Here is a 20,335-nt window from a genome sequence, read left to right as displayed (position 1 = left end):
CCGGGCAGGGGCCCCTTCCTGCCGGGACAACGTGGGGCTCCCCTCCAGCAGCTGATGAGGTGTGCCCGCATGCCTGGGGCCTCTGGGTCAGCAGGGCGGAGGACACAGGCCTGGCCGGCCCGAGGACGGGTGTCCTCTTGGCTAGGCCCAGGTCCCGTGATGGCTGATGACCCCATGTGTATGCGCCCCATTGCTGGCTAGCTGGAGCTCGCTGGTCCCAGGCCCCATGCTGAGGCTGTGCGTGCACCCCAGTGTTGTCCACACAACCCCCTTGGGTCCCTCCCCGCCACAGACGCACGGTGCTCTCTGCAGGTGTCTGGGCCGACATGGCCTCTACTGGGTACCCGTGCTCGGCCAGGCCCACCCACCAGCCAGCTGCTCCATGCCCGTGGCCATGCTGGCCCTGGCTCCCAAGGCCCACTGCCGCCTCTGAGAGGCTGGCTCCTTTGCCCCTCCTCCCTGTGCCCTGGTCCCCTGGCGGGGGGCCTCTGTTGCAGCAGGAAGGTGGCCTCCACCCCTCCCGGGGGTCCCGGCCTTGGTGCTGAAGTGCCTGCCTGTCCTTTGCTTCCTGCAGGGCTGTTCCAGCCCCACCGGCTGCCAGAGACACTGCCTCTGACCTTCTCTCCTGATTAGCAGGAAGCAGCCGTGTCCAGATAAGGCTCGGACACCAGCGAAAGCTGAGCTGGGCCGGTGAGAGCTGGCAGCTGCCCCAGGCCGCCGGAGAAAGGGGGCCAGGGCACAGGTGCGAGTGGAACTAGAGGTCTTGGCCTTGGATAGGCTTTGCTCCTGAGAGCTGCTTGGGTCACAGGCACCAAGGCTGGATCATTTTTACAGCAAGTGTGTTGGGCCGCCCGCTGCTGTGCAGAGCTCCGCATGGCCCAGCTTTGCGCCTAAGCCGTGCAGTGGCCCAGCTGCGTGGACCTGGAGCCGGGCGGGGTGGGGCGCTGCGTGTGGCCTTCCCCTGCCTGCACCAGGTCCTGCTCCTGGGCCAGCCAACCCCAGGAGGCAGGCCGGGGTGGGGGCTGCCTGGTCACCTGCCATCACAGCGCCCCAGTGCCCACGAGGGCAGGCACGCGACTGTACAGAGAGGTCAGCTCCTGGAGACAAAGGGCCCCTTGGTTCTCCCTCCCACAGGACACACAGTCAGCGTGTTGGGGCCACAGAAACAGCCCCACACGTGGCATCCTGGGTGCCTGGAGCACGGTGGGAGTCAGGGTCCTATTCCGAGGCCCATCCCAGGCATTGGGGCATTTTTCAGAAACCCATGACAGCTCTCCTCACCCTTCGCAGGCTGTGAGCTGCAGTGGTCCTTGGCATCTGCTCTGGGCCGCGAGGCGAGTGTTGCTGGTGGGGTATGCAGTGGGGCAGCCTCTCCAGAAAGCGGTCTGCAGTCCCTCAAAAGGCCAGACACAGAGTCACCACAGGGTCAGAAGATCACTGAGACAAAGTGGCACAGGGGCTGGAGCCCCGCTTGCACGTGCACGTTTACGGCGGCCGCCCCGACCCCGCGGGTGGGCCAGCCCGGGGCACGCTGCCCAGCAGCGGAGTGACTCCCTTGCCCCGCACGAACGTCAGACCAGACGGGTCCACAGAGAGCAGGCTCGTGGCTGCCAGGGCTGGGGAGGGGGGGGGTGGCAGTCAGGGGCGGGGGCTTCTCTGCGGGGCGACAAGGCTGCCCTGGAACGAGAGGCGGTGTTGGCTTGTTTGGCGCCCTGGGTGCACCAGGTGCCGCGGGGCTTGTGTGCTGGAGAATGGCTCGGACGGTCGGTTTTACGTCATGCGTGTTGTACCGCAGTAAAGAAAAGTTTTAAGAAAAGGGGCAGGGAGGGTTCTAGATCCAAGGAGAGCAACCAGGCAGGCGGGCAGGTGTGGCGCGCCTGGACCCTGCACTGCCGACAGCAGGGAGGCCGCCTGTGATGACGGGCGTGGGGTTCTGCGGGCGGCAGGGGGCAGCCGTGTGGGGGCTCCTGGAGAGACAGGCCCTCCCTCGCGGTGATGCTGCCCTGGGGCTGAGGGCCCTGGTGCCCCAGCTGGGTGGCCCAAGACCCCTGGGCGCACACGGGGCGGCGTCCCTACTTGGTGGGGGTGGTCACAGCGCTTGCCAGAAGTTTCTGTAGAGCTGGAGCTTCTCAGCGTGAGAGCCGGGGCCAAGCAGAGGGCGGCCGGCGGCAGAGAGAGCTGCCTGGCCTGGAAGGTTCTGCACCCGAGATGGACGCGGGCCGTGGGTCTGTGCTTCTGTGAGTCGCCCCTTGGTGCAGTCGCCCACAGTTCTGTGGGTCCTTTGTCCTCCTGTTGCTCTTCTGTGAGCGCCTTTGTGCTGAGACACCAGTCCTTTGTCAGCCCCGGGCATCGTGGCTCTTTTCCTGCATCTGATGTTCGGCTCAGCGTGTGCGTGGTGCCACACGCCTTTCCCGCCTCGGGGAGAGCTAGTGCCTCGCGGAGCTGGGGGAGCTGTCGTGTTGGGGTCTTGTGCCTCCCTTCCGGCCCCTTTCTCGAGGACTGGGGCTGCACGGCACTGTAGGCCCTGGGCCCGGTCCCACCCTCATGAACTCACCCCACTTAGGGAGACAAGTGAGCCCAGCCTGGGTGCTGGCAGTGAGGAGGGAGCAAGGGGGACGGGGACCGGCCTGAGTGCTGAGGTGGCAGCAAGGCAGCCCGCGTGCTCACGGTGGTCAGTGGGTCGGAGCCAGGCCCGGGGCCAGCTGGGTGCTGTGCTGGGAGTGCAGGAGGCTGGACAGGGACAGTCACTGGGCTCTGCCAGCAAGGCACCTCCACACCACTGGCGGCCGCGGGACCGCTCAGGATCACGGCGCAGCTGACTAAGCCCCAGGGGCCTGGGGCCCTCCTGGGGTGCTGGTCCGGTGGAGAGGAGGCCAGGGTGTTTCCAGGAAATGGGCAGAGCCAGGAGCGGGAGGGCCGGGGGCCGGCCCCTGGGTGGTCGGGAGGACGCTGGCCGTGCTCTGGGAGGAACTGCGCGTTGGGCTGGAGCTTTCCCTTCACAGCGGACACGGCAGGAGGAGCGAAGGGGGCGGGTGTGGCGGTCTTGCAGGAGGATGGCGCTCCGCCCCTTCTGAAGCCAAGTAAGACCAGGAGTGGCCAGAGACCTGGGAGGCGGACCGGGTGGAGCCCAGGACCACCGGGTTGGGTCCGTGGCAGGGAAAGCCAAGGACAGGCCCGGCCTCAGACTCTCTGGAGGACAGAGGCACGGATGCCTGGGGTGGAGGGAGGAGCCTGGTGGCTTCCTTGTCGCTGCTCTGGGTGCAAACTGACGCCGGAGTCCCGGTCGGGCAGCGTGGTAGTGAGCTGGGGGCAGAACCCAGCAAGGGCACAGCCTTGCGCCCACAAAGTAGGGACGGAGGCTCTGGTGAAAGAACATTCTGGGACGGTGAGAGTTCGTGGGAGCCAAACTTGAGGGCTGGCACCGGAGGCTTGGCACAGGGAGCCGAATGCCCCCCAAGAGCGGAGGAAAAGATGCGAGTGTTGGGGGCCCCTGTGCGGGCGCCCCAGCATCCCCATGAGAGACACTGCAAGTGCTTCAGGGAGGGCCCCCCCCCCCCGCCGGCCGCCCTCCCACTGCCCTCAGCCCTGCGGCTGTCCACGCAGTCCGCAGGGTGGCCCCGAGGTCCCCCCCCCCGAGGCCGTGTGGAGCGGTGAGGCCGTGCCCGCGCGCGCCCTCCCTCCCCTGCTCAGGCCTAGGCATACTGCCCCTCTTCCAGACGTCTTTCCTCTTGGCGGATCCTGTCTCTCCTGTCCTGAGGGAGCGAGTGACGCCACACCCTGGGTGGGCCCTGGGCAGTGGGTCAGACAGTCCTGCTCTCCTCTTAGGGTTGGGGGCCTGTAGAGGGAGAAACCCTCATACCAGAACACACCTGAAGTTAAAACTGAGCCCTCGGTAGAGTTGTCCTGTGGCCCAGCAGTCCCACGTCGGGGGCTCCATCCCAAAGGAAGTGAAAGCAGGATCTCAGAGAGACATTCACAGCCCCGTGCTCACAGCAGTGCAGTTCCCCACAGCTGAGATGGGGAGGCAGCCTGGTGTCACTGACAGTGGATGGATAGGCAAGCATGTATGTTTCACGGTGGAGTGTCTGTCAGCCTTGAAAAGGAAGGGCCCCCGACACAGGCTAGAGTGTTTTGGACCATGAGGACGCTGTGCTGAGTGAACGGGCCAGTCTCCAAAGGACAGAGCCTCTGTGACCCCCTCATACAAGGTCCCTAGATCAGGCAGATTCATAGAGACAGAAAGCAGGACGGCAGTTGCCAGGGGCTGGGGGTGTTTGATGGGGACTGAGCTTCAGTTTCGCAAGATGGAAAGAGCTCTGTGGCTGGTGGTGGTGGTGGCTGCACAGCCATGTGAATGTGCTTAGCAATGCTGAGCTGGTCACTTGAAAATGGTAAATATTACATGACATACACTTTACCACAATAAGAAGAGAGAAGTAGACGTTGCCAAACTGTTCCCCAAAATAAGGCTCTAGCAGTTAACACTCTGACCAGGTGGGGAGCAGTTAAAACCAGAAGCCACAGGGTTAACCAGCGCTGGCCCTTGTGGTGATGGCTGGACTCCAGGTGGACACCCAGGGAGGGGCTCTAGGGGCCAGTCTGCCTGGGGTCCTGCTCAGGTGGGGAGGGGTCTCCAAACCCCAAGACCAGCTGAGCCCCTGGGGGGGACTGCCCTTCCTCCGCACCTCACCTGCCTGGGGCCCCAGGGAACCGGTGGTGTTCCTCTCAGACCCCGTCCTCAGGGAACCTGTCTCCTCCAGCCACCTGCGAGGTGCCCTTCCGTGGCTGAATGAAACCCAGGCTCCGGGAGTTTGGTTTAAAGGAGGCACCCACCCTGCTCCGCTGGGCCACCGATGCTCCCTGGGCCACCCACCCAGCATGTGCCCCCCAGGGCAGCAGGGCCCCAGGCTCCCGAGTCTGGTTTGCATCACACACTCGGGAAGTGCAGGGCCGTTAGTCTTCCAAAGAGAAGACTGCTGCTTTGTGCTGTTTCCAGCCTCTGCCCCTCCCCAGGAGGTCCTGCCCTCACACCGCTTGGAACCAAGGTTCTGAAGGTGGGCGGGCAGAGGTCTCCGTTCTGGGACGGGGTGCAGGTGCTGGTCAGGTTTCCTGGGCAGGAAGGGGGAGTGGGCCCTGGGGGACCTCAGCCTCCTCCCCTGCTGTGAGGTGGTTTGGGAAACGCTGGCAGAACTGGCCTCCTTCAGCCCCCGGGGAGTGTTAACCACAGGACATTCCTGTCCGAATGGGAAAGCCCTGCGGGCCTGTGTGTATAAAAATGTCTGCGGAACCAGGTTTCCATGAACTCTGAAATGTTACTTATTTCATAACTTACAAAAACCAGGCATGTAGGTATGGTGCCCCCTCCTCCCTGGGTGTCTTTGCCCTGGGGGGCCAGCATTGCCCCCACCTCAGCTCACCCCCTCCCCAGGACACCTTCCCTGGCCCCACAGCGGAGCCCCTTGGTCCCACTCCCCAGGCGGTGTGTGGTCCAGCCTGGGTAGGCCGTGTTGAGTGGTCCTGAGGAGAGGTCCCTGCTGCCCCCTCCCACTCCCAGGGGCTCTGCTCATCTTCCTGTCACTGTCCCCTGCCAGCCTCTGTCCCAGAGTACCAGGGCCCGGAGTCCATCCACCCAACCCTGACCCCATGCTCAACTTGACCTCTGCCCCACGAGGCCGAGGCACCTGGGCCTCCCTCTGCAAGTCCATCTGTCTGGTCAGCTCCAGAGAGAATGTGTCCAACCCTCAAAGTTCGCCTCCCCGAGGTGCCTTCTCCCCCCTTCCTTCCTCTTCCTCTCTCTCCTTGCATCCCTGCACCTCCCACCCCACTCTCCCCTCTGACCCTGCTGGCACCTCCTCCTCCTCCAGCCTCTGTCCAGCACCCAGGCCAGACCTTCTCCCTCCAGCAGCCCTGGGCCAGGTAAGAACCAGCCCCAGGACGCCTGCCTGCCTTCTGGGTAGGGTGGGCACCACGTAGCGGCCCAGGTGCCCCATCCCATCGGTGCCACGCGCTCTGTAGGGCCCACTGACCTGAGGACACATGGGAGCCACAGCACCAGGTGTTGTCCGGAAAGCGGAGATCCAGGGGCAGAGGCTTGGCACCATCTCCTGGGAGCTTGTCTTTAAGACAACCCCCTTGTCGTAGCGGCTCCTCCCTACCCCACGAGGAGGACCTGTTGGCGAAGCAGCTGATTCAGATGCTGCAGAAAAGGGAGGTTGTACCGTCCACCACCCCTTACACAGACCAAGACCAGCTGCTTCGAAAAGACCATCAAACACGGAAGGACGAAGCAGAAACAGTTCTTAGATGTACATCCACGCCTGCACAGATGAATGGAAATCCCGGGGTGGGGGGGGCACTCATTTGGATAAGAAGGGACCAGGATGGAGCCAAGAGGGTGACTGGGGCTGGCTTGGGGCCTCAGGAGCACATCTGTCACGTGGTTTTGTGAGATGAGAGCCCTCAGCGGGGGCCCTGGGACTCCCCTCCTTGGGCAGTGGGGACCCTGTCAGTAAGATGGTGGACTGCCATGTGCAGTCAAAAGCCCGACATTGGTGTGATGTGTGGATGTCGATCTGAATACTGAAACTCCTTGTTTTATATGCAGGTGTTGGAGAATGAGAGACTGAGCTTGCAGTCAGGGGAGCATTCAGCTCCAGCTACATAAAGAACAAACAAATTTAAAAGAAAAAATGGAGGAATGGAGCTAATAAAGAGTGAAACTTAATGAAATAGAAAACAATATTAAACATTAATAAAAGCCACAAGTCAACTGCTTGAAAGACTAATAATAATGTAGCAAACTTTGGCAAAAGTGATCAAGAGACGAAGGGAAAGCACAACATAACAACTTTTGGGCTGAAATGGTCTAAAGTCCAAGAACACTACAAACAACATTGCCAATAAGTGTGAAAAATATAGTGCTTTTCTAGCAGGAAACATTAATTACTTAGGAACTTACTTAGTAAAATAGAAAATAGTGTAGAGACCAATTACATTAAAACCTCCTCTCTCCCCCCAAAGTACCAGGTGGTTTTATTTGCGAATTTCATGAATCTTCAAGAAATAAGCCCTGTCTCACATGAAGTGTTCCAGAGGTTGAAAAGAGGTTAGAAAAGAGCCAAAGCCGTTCACTTTATGAGGGGGGCAGAGTCATGGAAACTCCTAGGGGCAGCGCAGGAGTGGGGCAACCTCGTGAACGTAGACGGGGAAACCCTAAACGAATGCCGGACAGAAGCCCCTACGGATTTGTGTCACCAAAGGGGAGGGGTGGGCGTCAATCAGGAGTTTGGGATTAGCAGATCCTAACTACTGTAAATAAAATAGATAAACAGCAAGGAACTACATTCAGCATCATTAATAACCTCTAGGGAAAAAGAATGTGAACTATACATACGTGTAAATATATATAAAATGAATCACTGTACTCTATGTCAGAAACTAACACAACATTGTAAGTCAACTATACTTCAATTAAAAACAAGCCCTACACGGCATAAAATGGCAAAACTACATCATGAAGTAGGAATTATCTCAGGAATGTGTGGGTGATTTAACATCAGAGTATTTATCATTTTTTCACATTCACAGAGTGAAGGAGAAAAATCACATGATATATGCAGAAAAAGCACTTGATGAAATTTAAGAGACATTCTTAGGAGTATAGCAATAAGGAGGAACTTTAACCTATTATAGGATACCTACTAAAAATCTACAGGCCTGCACTATCCTATATGGTAGCCTACATTTGGCTATTGATAAAATCCATTCACTCATTAAAATGCGTAATTCACTTCTGAAGTTGCACCAGCCATGTTTCAGGTGCTGGCTACTGGCTACTGGCCACCAATTAGACAGTGCGGCTGTAGGACATTTCCATCACTGCAGAAAGTTTACCGGACTGTGCTACGATACACACATCATTCTTAAACACGAGCAGTTTACCTTTAGATCAAGAAGAAAGGTATCTAACACTATTGTTGAGGTCCTGGACAATGCAACAAGACATGAAAAGCAGATAGGATTGGGTTGAAAGAAATAAAATTGCTGTTTGCAGAAGGCATTATTGTTCAAATGGACAATGTAAGAGAGTGTACAAGTTGTTAGAGCCAATGAGAGTTCTGGAAGGTTGACTGATAGAAGATCAACACACAGAACTGACAGTGTTGAAACACGTGCAGCAGTCAGCTCGAAAACAAGAACAACAGCCTGTCAGGGAATAAATTGGACAAAAGGTTTTAAAGACTTTCACAGGGGAAACGTCTAACCACTTATTCAAGGACATAAAACCCCTGAGTAAGGAGGTGCCGAGACTCAGTAATGACCTAAAGATGTCAGTTCTCCCTAAATGCAATTCAATTTCATAAAATTCCACGTAGGAATTGAACTTGGCAAACACATTATGAAGTTTATATGAAATAGACAAGCAACTTTAAGGAAAAATGACGTGTGTTTGGTTAAAGGAGTATTTTCTTTAGCAGATACATACTTACTTGAATAAGCTATACTGATTAAAACAATATGCACTTGTCAAAAGCGCAGGCAGACTGGCCTGCGGAGCACAGAGGACAGGAACACACACGACCACAGCACCCTACAGATGGCCTTCTTCCCCAAGAGGGAAGGGTGTGCTCTTGCAGAAGCGGTTTGGGGACAAGTGGACATCCGCATAATAACAGGTCCTGCCTCACACCATACGCACAACAGCTCCAAGTGGATCGATGACCTCAGTGTGAAAAGAGGACAAAGAAAATTGGGAGTAGGGCTATGGAATTAAAGATGACAGTATCCGGGAGATGTAAATCACAAGGCATGTTTAATCATGCAAACGTGTTTTAGAAACCCATCCGCCTGACAGCCTGCAGTGAGGAGCTGGCATCCGGAGCGTACATAAGTCAGTGATCACATCCAAGCAAGTGGAGAATCCCCGGACGGTGAGACGATGTCAGGGCAGTAGAGCAGTGGGCGAAGGCGGTGCCCAGGCGCCCCACGAGCACCCGAAAGGCTGCACATCCCGCCCTGTGGTCGGGGTGGTCCCGCGTAGCAGTGCGGCGAGCCTCTCGCGTGCCAGGCCCCCAGAGCTAACAGTTCTGCTCGTTTGGAGTGTTGTTGAGGATTTGGGGGATAGGGGCGTCCTCCCCAAATTCACACGCCAGATTCCTAACTCCCCCAGTACGTGGGGAAGTGACTGCGTTTGGAGACGGGGCTTTTAGAGGCCCCTCAGAAGGTCCTAATCCATTGTCCTGGTGTCCTGGTAAGAGGCGACCTGGATGCACGGGGAGACGCTGGGTGCCCACGCACCAGGGAAAGTGCACGTGCCCAGGAAAGTGTGCACGCACAGGGGAAAGTGTGTAGTGTGTGTGCCTGTAGAAACGTGCATCTGCACAGGGGAAAGTGCATGTGTCCAGAGAAAGGTGTGTGCGCACAGGGGGAAGGTGCGCGTGTGAGGGCAAGGCCTCCTGAAGAGGCAGTGAGAGGGCGGCCTGAGCAGACCCTTCTCCTGTGACCGGAGGAAACCAACCCCACAGGCGCCCTGACCCCGGACGTCCAGTCCCAGAACTGTGAGAGGACGATGCCTGTGTCTGAGCCGCCCAGTCTGTGGTGTTGGTCGTGGCAGCCTGGGGACATGGACACCGGGAGCGTGTGGGAATCACCCTCACCCTGCCCCACGCCCAGCAGGAGTGCACTTTAACCCCACAGCTTGGGAGGACAGTTTGACAACCCCGGGCCCCAGCACCCCACTCAGGAGCGGATGCCTGCATGGCTGTCACACGGAGCTGTGAGGACGCGGCCAGTGTCCCAGGTTACTGGGAGCAGCCTGAACAGCCACTGCGGGGAGGGAGAAATCGTGTCCTCACAAAGTCATTGCGTACACAGCAGGCAGGGGGACGCACATTAATGATGTGGCCCAGCGTTTATGGCTCTAAAATCAGAGGTGGGATGGGAAGAGCAGGTTGCAAGGGCACCGCAGCCTGAGGACAGAAGGACGCGCTCTGCCACGTGCAACCGTACAGAGTGAACGTGGGACATGCCTGGAGGTCTAGGGCACAGCCGACGGCTCTGTAGCAGGGAGCCAGGACTGCAGAGCCACCTGAGCGATGCTGCCTCGTGTGATGGCCCAGGTCTCAGTGGCCCAGGATTGCCTGGGCAGTCTGCCATCCTCAGGCCATGGCTTCCACCCCTGCGTCCAAGGTGGCTGCCTGGGTCCTGCCATTGCATCCAGTGGGGAGGCAACAAGCAAGGGCTTGCCGCCCAGAGGATGATACACATGGCCTCTGCTTGGGTTCCGCCGCTGGGCTGCTCGCTGGCCTGGCCCAGCTACCCTAGACAGGACGACCCCAAGGCTGGCACCCAGCCAGCATGGGGGGGGCTGGAGGCCAGAGCCTGGGGACGGCTGGCAGTCTCCTGGCAGAAGACCCCTCCTCCCTTCAGAGGGAAAGTGGGGAGGGCCATGGGGGAGCACACAGCAAGTTTCTGCAGTTCTGGTGGCCTGATTTCTTTCAAAAGATCTGCAGTCGCGTGGAGATTTTGTTAACTCTTGTCTGTGGGTAGGTGGGTTTGTGGCATCGCTCTCTAACGTTTTCCTCTATCTCAGAAGACAGACCCGAACGCCGTTCCTCTGGGCTAAGTGTGGAGCGTGGCCCTTCCGTCTCTCCTGCTTTGAGCAGACGCTGCCAGAGGGAGGAGAACACGGTGTGTGAGCAAGGCCCCCCCCAACGTGGGAGCGCTGGGTTTCCACCTGTGGCCGGGTGGCATCTCCAAGTGGGCGTGTCTCGGGCGGGCTTGGCTTCCGTCTGTGTCACTGCTGAATCTGCTACGATTACAGGCTGTTTTACAGAATAACAGTCCAGGTCAGGGATGAATCGCTGTTTCGGGGGGGGGGTGCGGTTGGTGTGTTTATTCACAATTTCCTTAAGGGCCATGCGTTGTGCAGTAAATGTTGTCCTTAGCTTTCCGTGATCCAGCCCTTGGGCCTATCCCTCAGAAACAACCTTGGAGAAAAAGCAAATAACGTGTGTTTTGTTGATCTGGCTCAGGTTCTGAACGCAGACGAGCCTTTTCACTCTTCTAACGTTGGCACAAATGGCACCAACTTGAACATCCTTTAGAACACCAAGAAGGGAAAGAAAAAGAAGAAGAACCCACAAATGGCTGTAGACGCGGTTTGCCGTCGGTGGGTCTAGCCCCAGGTCTTCTGGGTTTTTTGCACTTTTGAAAAGATGCTTTAAAACACTTACATACAGGAGGTTGGGAAGGGATAAATTGGGAGTTTGAGATTTGCAGATACTAACTACTAAATATAAAACAGATTAAAAAACAAATTTCTGTAGAGTACGGGGAACTATATTCACTATCTTGTAGTGATCTGTAATGAGAAAGCATGAAGGTGAGTCTGTGTGTGCGTGTGTGACTGAAACGTTGTGCTGAGCACCAGAACCTGACACAACACTGCAAACTGACGACACTTCAGTCAGAAAGAAAAGAAAAGCTTACACACGGGAGAACTCGACCTGGCCCCTTTCCTGTCTGCAGCTCAGTCAGGTGGGAGCGCTGGGCGGCTGCACCCAGAGCCCACCCCTGCGGTGTCCCTGGGCCGTCACCTCCCCTGCCGGGCTCGCCTTGCGCCCTGCGGCGGCCCCTTCCAGACACACGAAGTGGGCGAAGACGCGGGGCCACCTTCTACTCCGGCTTCTGTCCCGGCACCATGCGTGGTCCCTGTGCGTCCACGCGTGTCCCTGCTTGCGTGCGCACGCGGCCATGCTTCGGTCCCCTTGCCCAGCAGCGCTCCTGGGTGGGGACGGACCGGTGTCTGTCCAGGTTTCCAGTCTGGGGCGCTTGTGAACCCAGCTGCTGGGAATCTTCATGTCCGAGTCTTTGTGCGGGTTTATGCTTTTCCTTCCCCTTGGATGGACTCCCGGGGGAGTGGGGTCGGGGCGCCATCCGTCCGTCCGTCAGTCTGCCTCCGCGCGTCGGGGTCCCAGCCCCAGCCCCTCCGCCTCCTGCCAGCACTGGGCGTGTGGCTCTTGTCTCGGCCCTTGTAAAGGGAGTGTGGTATCTTGTTGAGCCTTTAATCTGCATTTCCCTAATAACTAACAACATTGAGCATCTTTTCGTGTGCTTGTTTATTATCCACATACCTTTTTTGGCTAAGTGTCTGTTCAGATCCTCTCCCCATTTTTACTGGTTTACCTTCACATTATTGAGTTTTGAGAGTTCTTTGCACATTCTGGATAAAGCCCTTCGTCAGATGTGTGACTTGCAAGTATTTTCTCCCAGTCTTAGCTTGTCTTCTTACCCTCTTAACAGTGTTTTTCACAGAGCAAAGTTTTAAATTTTGATGACATCCAGTTTATCAAACTCTTTTTCTAGGCTGTCAATCCATATGCCTTTCCTTTTCAACACCACACTGTCGTGATTACTGCAGGTCTGTAACGAGCCCCTGTATCAGGTGGTGAGAGGTCTCCACCTGACTTTGTTCTCCATTTTCAAGGTTATTATTACTATTTTTCTATTGAAGTATAGTTGATTCACAGCATTGTGTTAGTTTCAGATGTGCAACACAGTGATGCAGTGTTTTACAGGTTGCGCTCCACTTAGAGTTATCATGATCTGCTGGCTCCGCTCCCTGTGTTGTACAACGTGTCCTTGTAGCTCATCTATTTCATACGCAGTCGTAGTCGTTTGTCCCTCTTGATCCCCTGCCCCATCTCCTCCCTCCCTCTTCCCTCTGCCCACTGGTGAGGGAAGTTTATTCTCTGTATATCTAAGTCTGTTTCTGTTTTGTTTTATTTTTTAGATGCCACATGTACGTGGTAACATAGAGTATTTTGTCTTTGACTTATTTCTAGGTCCATCCATGTAGGGTGTTTTTTCGTTCTTATTTATGGTTGAATAGTACTCCATTGTGTGTGTGCGCAGTGCGTGCGTGCGCGCGTGTACACGCCATATCTTCTCTGTCCAGTCCTCTGTCGATGGGCACTTGGGCGGCTTCTGTGTCTCGGCTGCTGTAAATAGTGCTGCCGTGAGCACGGGGTGCAGGTGTCTTTTCCAGTCAGTGTTTCCATCTCTTGCTGATACACACCCACACACCCAAGGGTGGGACTGCTGGACTATGTGGTAGTTCTGTTTTTAGTTTTTTGAGGAACCTCTATAGTGGCGGCACCAATTTACATTCCCACCAACTGTGTACGAGGGTCCCCTTTTCCACATCCTCGCCAGCACCTGTTATTTGTCGTCTTTTTGATAGTAGCCCTTCTGACAGCTGTGAGGTGTCCTTGTGGTTTTCATTCGCATTTCCCTGATGATCCGCGTTGAGCCTCTCTTCATGTGCCTGTTGGCCATCTGTGTGTCTTCTTTGGAAAAATAGTCTATTCAGGCCTCCTGACCATTTTTTAATTGGGTTGTTTGTTTGATCTTGAGTTGTATGAGCTGTTTGTGTATTTTGGGCAGCAACCCCTGATCGGTCATATTGTTTGCAAATATAGTCTCCCATTCCATGGACTGTCTTTTTGTTTGGTCAGTGGTTTCCTTTGCGCAAAAGCTTTTAAGTTGAATTAGGTCCCATTTGTGTATTTTTGCCTTTTTTCAAAGTTGTTTTGATTGTTCTAGTTCCTTTGCCTTTGCATATAAATCGAAAAGTCAGCTTACCGGTAACTGCAAAGAGGTCTTAGTGGGATTTCATTAAATCTGCAGAACTGGTTTTGGGAGAAATGATGTCCCCGTTTATTTAGATCTTCTCAGATTCCATGCAACAGCCATGGGGAGTTTCCAGCATGTGTTCCTGCATTTGTTTTGTTCGATTTAGGTATTTCTTTTTTTGTTTGGGGACTGTTATAAATGGAAGGTTTTTAAGCATGGACTTCAGTTGTTCATTGCTAGTATATAAAAATGTGACTGCCTTTCATCTGTTGCAATGGTGTCATACAATTTGCTAAGACCATGAGTTCTGGGAGCTGTTCTCACATTCTCCTACGTTCCGTGGGATGTTCTACATAAATGATCGTGTTGTCTGCAGACAAGAAGAGCTTTATTCTGTCCTTTCTAATCCCTCTTCCTTTTGCTTCCTTCTCTTGCTTTGTTGCCCTGGGCAGCCGTCAGTGCTGCGCTGTGTTGCAGTGGTGAAGGGTGCGCTTTGCCAGGTTCCCATCTTAGGGGACAACATTCTACCCTCACCATCCAGCCTGGTGTTGCCTGAGGGCCTTTGCACGTGCTCTTTACCAGGTTGAGGAAGTTCCCATTTTTTCCTGGTTCACCCAGAGTTTTTCATCACGAATGGATATTGAAGTTTGTCAGAAGTTTTTCTGAATTCATTGAGATTTTTATGGTTTTTCTTACTTACTCGGTTGATGTGAATTAAACTGATTGATTTCAAATATTGAACCAACCTTGCATTCCTGAAACAAACCCCATTTGGTTGTGGCGTGTTACTTATTATTCCTTTTATATTTGTCTGGATTCAGTTTGCTAGTATCTTGTTGAAGATTTTTATGTGAGTGTTCAGAAGGGGATACCAGTCTGTAGTTTCCTTTTATTTGCACTGTTTTTGTCTGGTGTCGGTGTTGGTATCAGGGTATTTGCTAACCTCTTAAAATGAGTTGAGAAGTACTCCTTCCTTTTTTGTTTTCTGAAGATGTTTTGTAGAACTGGTGTTATTCTGGTGTTATTTCTTCTTTTAATACCTGGTTGGACTCAGTTGGAGTTTTCCTTTTTCAGAAGTTTTTTTAACTATTAATTCAGTTTCTTTAATGGGCTAGGCTGTAGTTCATCCTGGTGAGTTTGGGCAGTTTGTGGCTTTCAGGAAGTTGGTACATGTCTTCTCAGTTCTCAGACACATGTGCCTGTAGCTGTGTGCAGTCCCCGAAGCATGCTCTGGCATGTCTGTGAGGTGCCCAGTGATAGTCCTTCTCTGATTCCTCAGACTGGTTGTTTTTGCCCGCCCCTCCACCTCTTTCTTTACTGCATCAATTGTATTGCTCTTCTCAAAGAACCGGATTTTGGTTTTATTATTTTTTTAAATTGTAAATTTTTAATTAAATTTAACTTAAATTATTAATTTTTTTAAATTTCACTGTTTCTGCTTTCATCGTCTGTATTTCCTTCCTTCTCACTTGGGTTAATTTGTTCTTTTCCTGATGTTTTAAGGTGGAGCTTAGATTACATCCTTGAAAGCATCTTTCTCTCCTAACAAAGGCATTTAGAGTTGTGGATTCTCCTCTCAGTTCTGCTTTAGCCGCATCCCACCGATCTTGACATGTTGTGTCTCACCGTCATTCACATGAAATACGTGAATACGTCTAACGTCCTCCCGGCCTCCCTCTCCGGCCTATTGGTGATTTAGCAGTGTGCTGTTGAGTTTCCCAAGTAGCCGGTGTTTTCCAGCTGTCTTTCTAGTGTTGGCTTATAGTTAACTCCATTTTCATAGGAGAACAGACTGTATGATTTCACTTCTTTAAGTGTGTGCTTGTGAAGCATTGTTTTACGGCCCAGGTTGTGGTCTGTCCCGGTGAATGTTAACTCTAGCCTTTTCCCTACAGTTTGTTTGCTCAGCACCACGGGGCCTCCACGGGTGGAGGGGCTGGGCTGGGGGCCCTGAGGGCGGCTCTGTGTGGGAGAGGTGCTGGCCTGTGTTAGGGGCTGTCAGGGGTGCACCCTGTTTGTCTCCAACCTGGAGCTGCCCCCGCTGTCCACTCAGGGTGCCTCGCTGCCAGGGGAAGCCCCTGAGTCTGTCTCCTGGCCCCTCTGGGCTCAGTGGAGGGCAGATGACCTCTCCATTGTCATCCAAGCAGCCCCAGAGCCACCGCAGGCCTGGCTGACCAGAAGTCCAGCTGGGGTGGGCGGGGCCCTGGAGCTGAGGTAGGAGGGGCTATGTAGATGGGAGGGGCCCTGGAGAAGAGGGGCGGGGCCCATTGTGGAGCCCTGGGGTAGGGGTCCGTGGGAGGCCGGTGAGCTCACAGTCGGGAGCGGCGCTCTGGACGTTGGTCCCTTGGTCCCTAGGGGCTTCCGCAGTGTGTGGTCAGGTGTCCTGCTTGCTCACCCTCCTGCCTGCCTGTCGGTGGACCCGCACTAGCTACCTTCACAAGAGGGAGACCCACCCTTGCAGACCCTCTGCAGGGGGCACTCAGTTCAATAGCCTAGGTGTGCTGATGAGTGCCCCCCATGTGCAGGGACCTGAGGACAGCTCCCAGCCTGGCTGGGCCTGGGCTCGGGCTCGTGGGAGACATGATGGCCAGTCTCCAGGAGTGACCAAGTTGCTGGGAGGTGCGGGCAGAGAGCCTGAGGTCCAGCTGGGGCTGGGGCTGCTGGGGCGGCCTTCCCCGAGTATGAGGAGGCCCGAGGGCCTGGTTGCTGCTGAAGCCATCTGTGCCCTTTGCAGGTTGTGCAGCCTGACCTTGAAGAAGCTGGTGGTCTTCAAGGAGCTGGAGAAGGAGCTCATCTCGGTGGTGATCGCCGTCAAGATGCAGGTGAGGGTTCCCCTGTCACTGCCCTAGAGTCGGGCCAGGCAGCCGGGAGACAAAGAGGGGGCACAGTTGCCCCGGCCGCCGGACCCTCACCTGTGCAGGCGGCCTGGGGCAGATTCAGATGCCCTGGTGGGGAAGGAACCACCCTCCTGTCTTGTCCCCCATGAAGGGCAGGCCACCCAGGGTCCCAGGACGGGGAGGAAATCGAGTGTGCTGAGCTCCCTCGCAGACGGGCCTCTCAGCGCAGAAGCCTGGGCAGCCCCTCCGCGCACCTCTGCACATGCCCCCCACACAAGGCGTCCCTCCACCAGCCCAGCACCCAGGCCCGGCCCAGCTGTGTCACCTTTCACTCCCATGCTATCATACCCTGTGTCCCTTGGGCCTCGTGGGTCCCTTTCTGCCTTTGAACAAGTGTCAGTTGTTTCAGGGGAGCCCACTTCCCCCACCCATCCTCGGGGGAGAGCAGTCCCCAGCCCTCAGTGCTGCCTTTGCCCAAGCCCTGGAGGAACGGTCCTGTTGGCTGTTAGGGCTGCCTTGGCCTTTCGGGGGCCCCCGGGGTCACATCTGCTCCCGGGGATGGGAGGTGGCCTTCAGTCCTTGGCTGCCAGGTAGCACCTCCTTTGGCCCTTTGTAGCCAGCCCCCTGCAGGTGTGGGCGTGTGTAGGGTCCACCTCTGCAGGCGCTCCCCGCCAGCACCGCTCACAGGTGGCCTGTGTAGCAGCTTCTGGAAGTGGGACTGTCCTGGGTGTGGCCACCGCGGCAGAAGTGCAGTGGGTATCAGTGCCTGTCCTGTTAGAACCCCAAGGCCGTTGGCACCAAGGGTGAAGGTCCTGTTTCCCCCTCAAGCCCAGGCTGCTGGAGCCCACGTCCTTGGCCTGGCTTAGGTGCCCCAGACCCAGCCCCTGGCTCCTGACACAGGGTCACTGGGGCTTCCTGGCTAGACCTTCAGGAGCAGCTCAGAGCCAGCGTGAGTCAGGCCGGGAGCCAGGCTCTGTTCCAAACTGGGAGCTCAGACTGGAGCCCAGGAGGCACGAGGCCTGTCTTTCCCAGTCATTTGCCACACCCGCCCCTGGAAAGCATTATGCTTTTGACCCGAGATCGGAAGAAATCCTTTTCCTCACCCAAGCTGCTGCTGTTCTCAACATCAACCTGGCCATGTCAGGTTGTGTCCCGGGGTCGGAGAAGGTGCCCCACGCAAGAACTGGCCCTCCGGGGTCTGGGTGGCACCAGCTGTGCTCTGGGCCTCCTGGCTCAGGGAGGGGGGATGTCGAGAGCTCTCCGGGCCTTCTGAACAAGGTGGCTGACCTATCCCTGGACTCTGACCTCCAACACGACTGACCCACTCACACTCTGGCCTCCTTCCTCCAGCTGCCCATCTCTGTGGTCCTGCATCAAGAACTCAGCCTCTGATGGGGGTCCAAGGCCCCCTCGGAGCTGCCCCGTCCCTCCAGCTCACCCGAGTGCCCCATCACCTGGCTCCCACTCCCCGCTAGTGTCCTCATAGGCAGACCCGCGGCTCCTTGCCTGCTCCTCTATGGGCATCCTCTCCAGCCTGGGTCCCCTGTCTTTCAGCACTGCTCCTGGCTCCCCAGCTACCCCCGCCCCCAGGCTCTTGTGAGTCTACTACATATATACGTACGCACGTACATAGGTTCAGTACTGCCCCTCCTCCGTTCTGTGTGTGGACCCTCCTTCACCTGACAGTTCAGGTCCTGACCTGAGTGGAATCAGATGTGCAAGAGATTTGGAAGAAGCTGCTGTGAGGGACAAAGGGCAATGGCCTGCCCTCTAGGAAAGCAGAGGGAGGGGGAGGACTGGCGGGAGGGGCCACCTTGGCACCCTCCATGCTGGAGCAGCCGCAGGTAGCAAGGCCTTTGGGCCGGCACCACCCGCGTCCAGTGGGCAGCAGCCTGGCCTCTGCAGCAGGGCATCCTGTGAAGCCTCACCCCGTCACCACACAGGCCAGCCCGCATGGTGCTGAGGATCCCTTCCCGTCACTCACATCAGCTCCCACGTCTGTTCCTGGGCCCACACCCAACTCCTGTCTCACCCATTTCTCTGCACCCCTCATCTTGGTCAAGTGCCTCAGGAGTCACCCTGACACCCCCCAATCACAGCCGCCTGGTACTGTCTGCTCTCCTTCCCACCTGTGAATCCAGCTCCTGGTGGTGCCCCCAGACATGGGTCTGTCCTGCGTCCAGCTTCCTACACTGAGCACACCTCCAAGGCTCGTTCATGTCCTGACAGTTATTTAGTGCAATACTATGATGACTTTTTTAATCCATTTGAATTTATTTTGGTGTAAGGTTTGAGGTTGGGACCTGGGTGTTTTCTCCAGATGATTTATTATTCATGTATCACAGACATTCAGTGATTGGCTTTTCCTGCCGACCTGAAGGCTCACTGTTACATACTGAGTTTGTCTTCGTGTGTGCACGTGTTTTCCAGATCTACTTCTGGGCGTCTGCTCCTCTCCCTACCCTATGATGGTGCTGCCCTGCTTTAATTAGCGACCTTTGGACCCATTCTGCTCTTGCGGGGGCAGCCACCCTTCACCGTTCACTTTTGCAGGAACGCTTGGCGTCTTGCGCACCTGCTACATCCCATCGTTACCACCTGCATCTCTTGGCTGCATTTCCGTCCAACAGTTGCTGTAAATTTGGCAGTGACCACTCTTAATCGTGATCTCTCACTGCTTAGGACAGATTCGCAGAGGTGGACGTGGTGGTGCGTCAAAGGATATGGACGTGTTAAATAAACTGTTGGTAACTCTCCGCACGGTGCCTTAGGGAACCACACGTGCTTGCGTGTCCCGCCCGGCGACCCGTGGCTCTTCGTCCGCCCGTCTGCGCAGGCCGACGTCTTGGCTGTTTCACTTCGAGATGCCCTCCTCTGACTCAGGCGCTGTCTTCTTGTGTCCCAGGGCTCCAAACGGATCCTGCGGTCCCACGAGATTGTGCTGCCCCCCAGCGGACACGTGGAAACCGACCTGGCGCTGACATTCTCCCTCCAGGTGAGCCGGCCCCGAGGGACTCGCCCCGCCCCCGGCTCCGTCCGGCCGCGGCCCCGCCCTCCTGCGCCGCGCCGCCGCTCCCTTCTGAGGGTCGGGAGTGCGCTCCGGCTCTTTGAGTTGGGTTTTCACAGCGTTGCCGTGAGGCAGAAAGCGTAGTGCGGCCAGGACTCAAGCGGTCAGGCTGGGTCATGGGGAGGAGCAAGCGGAGGCGCTCGGGGTGTGCTGGCGGTGAACGGGGGCCGCCGGGCGGGGCCTCCCGGCCTGTGTGGAACAGCTCCCGGGGAGCGTTGAGTGAGAGGTGGGCGCTCCTTAGACTCGGCAGGGTCCTGCTTAACACGCTTGCTTTCGAGGGAAATCCTCTGTTCAGTACCAGTGCATTACAGGCCCGTTCAATGCCTCCTCCCTTGCCCTCGGTGTGCGGGACAGGGCTTAGGGGCCCTGCCAGCCCACCTCCCGCCCTTCCCCAAGGCCCCCTCACGCCGGCCCTGACCCGCAGCAGCTTCTGGGTTTTGTGTTGACTTTTCTTCTGTTGGGGCGGGAGTCGGGGGAGTCAGGTTTATTGGAGCATGATTTACAAAACCTACAAGTCACCATTTTTAAGTTTATGGTTCCGTGGGTTTTGGCCAAGGTGCACAGGTGTGTAATGACCATCGCAGTCAAGGCGGAGGGCAGGTTTTTATTTGTGACCCTGAAGGAAAACTTGTGCACGTCTGCTTTGTGCAGTCTGAAGGCCCTGCCCTGCCACGCGGGGGGCCTGGCCAGCGCGCCGCCGGCCGGGGCACCTCCTCCTTGCCCCCACGTTGCGAGGGTGCAGGGTGGTCACTGCCCCCTGGACTTCCAGCAGATGAGCCACTGAGCAGTTGCTGCA

The 20,335-nt window shown here is 56.2% G+C and overlaps 1 protein-coding gene across 4 annotated transcripts in view; it reads left to right on the top strand.

The window, feature by feature from the left end:
* The window catches only part of PACS2 (phosphofurin acidic cluster sorting protein 2), a 57,751-nt gene that overhangs the window by 14,881 nt on the left and 22,535 nt on the right, over positions 1 to 20,335 (top strand). For all 4 annotated transcript variants that reach the window (XM_074364844.1, XM_074364847.1, XM_074364843.1 and 1 more), the window contains exons 2-3: positions 16,370 to 16,457; positions 19,378 to 19,467. In XM_074364844.1, coding sequence (XP_074220945.1) covers positions 16,370 to 16,457; positions 19,378 to 19,467 — 178 coding nt within the window. The remainder of the gene's footprint in view (positions 1 to 16,369; positions 16,458 to 19,377; positions 19,468 to 20,335) is intronic.

This window comes from Camelus bactrianus, chromosome 6 (genome assembly GCF_048773025.1).
Source record: "Camelus bactrianus isolate YW-2024 breed Bactrian camel chromosome 6, ASM4877302v1, whole genome shotgun sequence".
Lineage (NCBI taxonomy): Eukaryota > Metazoa > Chordata > Mammalia > Artiodactyla > Camelidae > Camelus > Camelus bactrianus.
The sequence above is the reverse complement of the archived record's forward strand: the minus strand, read 5'-3'. Positions and strand labels throughout refer to the sequence as shown.